Source organism: Chironomus tepperi, unplaced genomic scaffold (assembly GCF_022539635.2).
Source record: "Chironomus tepperi strain 1889 unplaced genomic scaffold, CSIRO-AGI_Ctep_v1 contig_447, whole genome shotgun sequence".
NCBI classification, from domain to species: Eukaryota; Metazoa; Arthropoda; class Insecta; order Diptera; family Chironomidae; genus Chironomus; species Chironomus tepperi.
This window is the reverse complement of record NW_027226569.1, coordinates 1,252-7,793: the sequence shown is the minus strand read 5'-3', so window position 1 is coordinate 7,793 and position 6,542 is coordinate 1,252. Positions and strand designations below refer to the sequence as shown.

Genomic DNA, 6,542 nt, shown 5'->3' with positions numbered 1-6,542 from the left:
TAGTAAGACCAAGATAGAAGCCGCCTCTATGTGACATTAGAATGGCTGCTATTTGCCCTCTATGGTTCCAAATTAGAGTTTTCTTCATTTGTGGCACTCAGAATTCAAAACTTAGATGCAATTTTGAACGATATCAAATTAAAGCACAGATCCCTTGAGCGCTTCACGGCAACCAATAGGTCACATTAGAATCAAGAACCACTCCTTTGATGACGCTATTGTCAAGCTTATGGACTTTAGCATAAAAAGAGAGGCTTTGAGTCGTGTTTCTACCAGCATATGATTCAAAAAGGGTTGTTGAAAACGTTTCCTTTGCCGAATCTCGAATCTATGACCGCTTGACCAGTTTCACAATAATTATGTACCGAAGAAGTACAAAACCATTCCTGCACCTATCCACCCCGACTCACCATCACGCATAGATTCAATCTAAACTCGTCAATATTTTCTAAATCACTAACTTCTATTCATGCAGACAAGCTAGAATGAACAATAAATTCTCATCCAATCATCTCACTACCTACAACAATCAAGCCATTCAACTTGATACTCAAAAAAAAATCTTCTTTAATTGAAAAATTTGTTTTGCTCGCAGTTTTTTTTTATTTTTCGCAAATTGAATCAATCAAAGAAGTTGTTAAGAAGACGAAAATAGTGTAGAAATTTCGATATGAGTTAAATGACCGCAAGACAGTAACAAAGGGCAAAGATTAGTTGTGTACAGAAGTCATACACATGTTTGTGTTGACGACATCCAATTTAAAATTTTGAGCGAGATAATTCAATACTTTTATTAAATTGTGTATCTTGAACATAATGGGACACAATTTTGTAATTTAAGTAATTTAAGTAGAATTTTTGCACAACATTTTGAGGTGTTTAAAGGCTGATGGGAGATCACAAATTTTATCAGTATATCGGCTGAATTTGATCGTGAACAGACGTCTGAGATATATCTAAGAAAGTTATATATATAAAAAATGAAGTTCCTTATTCTTGCCGCTGCCAACTGAGTTGCTGGTGCCTATGCTACCTTATCAACTGATGAGGCTAAGCTTGTGAAAGGATCATGGGATAAAGTTAAAGGACAGGAAGATGAAATTCTTTATGTAATTTTCAAGGAAAATCCAGACATTCAAGCTAAATTTCCAGCATTCGTTGGAAAGAACTTAGAAGAAATTAAGTCATCAGATGATTTCACAAAGCATGCTGACAGAATTGTGTAAGTATAACTTAATCATACTTTTCTACAGCATAACTAATTCCTGCATCCTAAAATCAGCGCTGCCGTCACAAAATACGTCGATTTGGTTGGCAATGAAGCTAACGTACCAGCCATCAAGACCCTCCTTAACGAATTAGGACAAAGTCACAGAAATCGTGGTGCCACAAAGGAACAATTCGAAAAGTTCAAGTCATCAGTTGCCAAATACCTTAAAGAACACTCTGGTGCATGGTCTGGATGCCACTGGTGCCGCATGGAACAAGGCATTCGATGAAATGTATGCCATCGTCTTCAGCAATCTTGATGGAAATCCAGTTCACTAATCAATTCGATACGGACCGTACGGCAAACTTTAGTCAAAACATGGACAATATGAACCGCGAAAGTATTTGCAATAGGCACAGAAAACATTTTTTTTTGTTACATAAACTCATATTATCTATTGTAAATTTTCTTACATTAAAATATCAGTTCAATAGGCAGAAATAAATTGAGAAGGTTATGAATGATTTAAAAAAGAAAAATTGAAGAGTGTTTTTATTGGAACTAAGAGTGAAATGTGGAAGTTTGTTACAGTGCAATAGTAAATATCTGATGATATGGAGTGGATAGTACAAATAGTTAGGAAGAGATGTTCAATTTGAGTTCGTTCATTTAACCAGAATATAATCGATTAATAATCCGGCTCTCACCTGGCATGACTATGACTCGAATCTAAACTGAATCCGACATCATGTCAGAGTTATCTTGGACTTATATAAAATTTTGGGTCGATTATCTAATATGGAATATCATTAAGTACAGTAAATAACGTACTGCATTGTTAAAACGTCTCATAGCTTCTAAATGTAACCGGCAATAATTTGATGCAATTTATTTACAATTTGTGACGAAGTTTTGATGAGACTTTTTTCACTTTTGCGGCATTTTGGTTTTTAAAGCTGTGATGATGATTTCTGTATGATACAAGCACAAAGACATTACGCAATTTTCACTCTTGTGTTACTCCATAAATTTTAACCCCTCACGATTATACACTAAATAAGTACCATGATTCCATGTGTCGGCATATACATCGTAGTGCCTTGATATGAAGCATTTCCAGACTAAACTCCTAGTATCAACTTCACTAAAAATTTGCATGAAACTTAGTCTTTTTACTCGTCTAATTCTTGAGCATTAGATACAGAACTCCCAAAAACACACCTCGTTTTAAGGAACACAATTCCTAATGAGCTTTCTAAAGGTAATGGACGTGTAATACCTGTGGCTTAAGCCGCTCATAGCTTAACTCCACCATGTACCAAGCTCACTTTCTCGAGGTGAAGGTCGTTAACCAAAATCACATAGTGAGACGGAGTCAATCGAGGCTCTGGTTAATACAGCGTTCGCTAGCCTTGCAAGCCGCCATCCTTACATTCAAGCGAACCAATGAAGAGAACCGGAGGTCATAAATAAAGTACGGCCAGCGAAGTAAAGTAAGTAAAGCATCCATAACGATCAACAAAAATTTCATATCATCAAACGGCCTTTAGCCTTAATAAATTTGTTTACTCCAAAAATGCATGTAAACCCATAAAATTTTCTCGTATGACTCCAAAATGTCTCAATAAGTGCTATATTATGTCATTCTCACACATCAAAAAACACACATCAATTGGATGTAACCACACAAAGTAAATTATGTTTGATTGTGAACAAATCTGAATGTGAGGCAATTTGAGGAGTCTTATCTATAAATAAATTTGAATACTGAAAGGAACAAAAAATGAACAAGATAGTAAAAGACACGAGTATGAAAAAAATATTGACCTTATGCTACTTAAAGCTAGCTACCCAAAAAATTCTGATATTTTTTTATTATTTCAGTTAACCGGATTTCCATCAAGAGTTGAAAAAAGAACAAAATAGAAATTATTAGATGCCTTATTCCATACAGCAGCTGCATCATCATTCCATGATGTCTGTCTCTTCATAAATCCATCGAGTGATGTCCTGAATTTATTGAAAAATTCCTTTTGAATTCCGCGACTTTTGTGGCTTGATCCCAATTCATTCATTAATGTCTTTGATGCTGGAATGTTGTTTGGATCTCCAGCAAGTGATGCGATTTTTGAGAAAAAGCTGACAATTCGGGTTGCATGAATGGCAAAGGCAATTGATCCTCTCAATGCTTCAAGATCCTTTCCAACAAAAGCAGGAAAGTGTGCCTGAATTTCTGGATTCTCCTTAAAAATGACATAAAGGATGTCAGCTTCTCTGTGCTTTACTCGATTCCATAAAGTTCTTAATGTATCAGCTTCCTCACTACTGATTGGTACCAAATCGGATGTTGCACTCATGATGCACAATACAAGAATTATGAATAACTTCATGACGATGCCAATGACTTGTGTTTTGTCAACTAATTTAATTGGTTCTGAAAAAAAGAAATCTGAAATCAGCTTGAAGCTTGTAATCTTTTATACTTTATAAATAAACATGCTCAAATAAGCATTATCATTGTTTTTCTGAAATAAACAATTATTGCCTTTGATTTTTTTGAGTGTAAAGGAATGACTATGAGTTTTTTGGCTGTTACAGACTGTTTAAATTCAAATTAACGACAATTCAAGTTACAATAACAAATTTGAGCAGAACTAGTGTGTCAGGTAGAAACCCAATGCGGATATATTCACACCGTTCCATAAAAAGTCTCGCGGGTAGGCCAAGCTTCGTAACGAATGTTTTGAGGAATTAGGCTCCAGCGGGTAGGCCAAGCTTCGCTTGGCAAATGTTTGAGGAATCAGGCTTCAGCAGGTAGGCCAAGCTTCGCTTGGCAAATGTTTGAGGAATCTGGCGTCAGCGGGTAGGCCAAGCTTCGCTTGGCAAATGTTGAGGAATCAGGCTCCAGCGGGTAGGTAGCTTCGCTTGGCAAATGTTTAGTCAGGAGTCATCGGGTAGGCCAAGCTTCGCTTGGCAAATGTTTGAGGAATCAGGCTCCAGCAGGTAGGCCAAGCTTCGCTTGGCAAATGTTTTGAGGAATCAGGAGTCATCGAGTAGGCCAAGCTTCGCTTGGCAAATGTTTGAGGAATCAGGCTCCAGCAGGTAGGCCAAGCTTCGCTTGACAAATGTTTGAGAATCCAGGCGTCAGCGAATAGGCCAAGCTTCGCTTGGCAAATGTTTGAGAATCAGGCGTCAGCAGGTAGGCCAAGCTTCGCTTGGCAAATGTTTGAGGAATCAGGCGTCGGCAGGTAGGCCATCGCTTGGCAAATGTTTGAGGAATCAAGGCTCCAGCGGGTAGGCCAAGCTTCGCTTGACAAATGTTTGAGGAATCAGGCGTCAGCGAGGTAGGCCAAGCTTCGCTTGGCAAATGTTTGAGGAATCGAAGGCGTCAGCGGGTAGGCCAAGCTTCGCTTGCTTAAATGTTGGGTTAGAGTCATCGGGTAGGCCAAACTGGCAACGAGTGTTTGAGGAATCCAGGCTCCAGCAGGTGAGCCAAGCTACAGCAATGATGTTTGAGGAATCAGGCGTCAGCGGGTAGGCTGCTTTCCGTTGGCAACATAAATCAGGCGTCAGGTAGGCTAAGCTTCGCTTGGCAAATGTCGGAGGAATCAGGAGTCATCAGAAGCTAAGCCGCTTGGCAAATGTTTGAGGAACGTATGTCAGTGGGTAGGGCTGCTTCGCTTTGGCAAATGTTTGAGGAATCAGGTCTAGCGGGTAGCTGCTTCGCTTGGCAAATGTTTGAGGAATCAGGAGTCATCGTAGCTGCTTCGCTGGCAAATGTCGAGCAACTCCGCGTCAGTGGTGGGGCTGCTTCGCTTGGCAAATGTTTGAGGAATCAGGAGTCAGCCGGGGCTAAGCTTCGCTTGGCAAATGTTTGAGGAATCAGGCTCCGCGGGTAGGGCTGCTTCGCTTGGCAAATGTTTGAGGAATCAGGCTCCAGGTAGCTGCTTCGCTTGGCAAATGTTTGAGGAATCAGGCTCCAGCGGGTAGTCAAGCTTCGCTTGGCAAATGATTGAGGAATCAGGCTCCAGTGTGTAGGCCAAGCTTCGCTTGGCAAATGTTTGAGGAATCAGGCGTCAGTGGTGGCATGTTTCCGCTTGGCAAATGTTTGAGGAATCAGGCTCCAGCGGGTAGGCTGCTTCGCTTGGCAAATGTTTGAGGAATCAGGCGTCATGGGTAGGCCAAGCTTTGCTTGGCAAATGTTTGAGGAATCAGGAGTCATTGGTAGCTGCTTCGCTTGGCAAATGTTTGAGGAATCAGGCGTCAGTGGGTAGGCCGCTTCGCTTGGCAAATGTTTGAGGAATCAGGAGTCAGCGGGTAGGCCAAGCGTCGCTTGGCAATGTTTGAGGAATCAGGCGTCAGCGGGTAGGCCAAGCTTCGCTGGCAAATGTTTGAGAATCAGGAGTCAGCGGGTAGGCCAAGCTTTGCTTGGCAAATGTTTGAGGAATCAGGAGTCATCGGGTCAGAAGGCCAAGCTTCGCTTGGCAAATGTTTGAGGAATCAGGAGTCAGCGGGAAGCCAAGCTTCGCTTGGCAAATGTTTGAGGAATCAGGCGTCAGCGGGTAGGCCAGCTTCGCTTGGCAAATGTTTGAGGAATCAGAGTCAGCGGGTAGGCCAAGCTTTGCTTGGCAAATGTTTGAGGAATCAGGCTCTTGGCCTGCTTGCTGATCAGGCTCCAGCAGGTGAGGCCAAGCTTCGCTGGCAAATGTTTGAGGAATCAGGCTCCAGCGGGGGCCCTTGGCGCTTGGCAAATGTTTGAGGAATCAGGCTCCAGCGGGTAGGCCAAGCTTCGCTTTGGCAAATGTTTGAGGGATCAGGCTCAGTGGGCGGGTAGGCCAAGCTTCGCTTGGCAAATATTTGAAGGATCAAGCTCCAGCGAGCAGGCTTTAAATATGTTTCGTAATTTTCATAAAATGTTCAAAGTTTCAAAAATCATAGAAAACATTGATTTTGAAATTTTGTATGAAACCGAAAGCTTTTTTCCTTTTTTTAGAAGCAACGGCTGTTCTAGCATGTCCAAAACTAATCAGCTCTTCTATAGAGCAACACGGATCGATTGCAAAAACTAGAAGTCTCTACGATGTCTCGTTATTGAGATTTCTTGCTGATTAACTTGTTTGCTTGTTTGCTTGTTTGCTTGTTTGCTTGTTTGCTTGTTTGCTTGCTTACAGAAAGCGAATTTTTTCGATTTTCTCAGCAATGCCTCAACCAATTTCAAATCTGTTTTTTGATTATGGTGAGGAATTCCAGGCACAAACTTTTTGCGATAGAACAAAACTTGCCATTATGCTTAGTTTGGCTGTAAATCCAAAAACTGATTTTTTCAATCTGA

The 6,542-nt window shown here is 40.8% G+C and overlaps 1 protein-coding gene and 1 pseudogene across 1 annotated transcript; one reads left to right on the top strand and one right to left on the bottom strand.

Annotated features, from left to right (window-relative positions):
- Positions 1-965: 965 nt before the first annotated feature.
- Positions 966-1,749, top strand: LOC139098562 (globin CTT-II beta-like; annotated as a pseudogene).
- A 1,341-nt stretch (positions 1,750-3,090) lies between these two features.
- LOC139098563 (globin CTT-VIII-like) lies at positions 3,091-3,567 on the bottom strand. The gene has a single exon (XM_070650786.1). The coding sequence runs from the start codon at positions 3,565-3,567 to the stop codon at positions 3,091-3,093; it is 477 nt and encodes a 158-aa protein (XP_070506887.1).
- Positions 3,568-6,542: the final 2,975 nt, after the last annotated feature.

Bases quoted from the DNA above. Each gene is read 5' to 3' on its own strand.
- LOC139098563 (XM_070650786.1), bottom strand. From the start codon at position 3,567: ATGAGTGCAACATCCGATTTGGTACCAATCAGTAGTGAGGAAGCTGAT.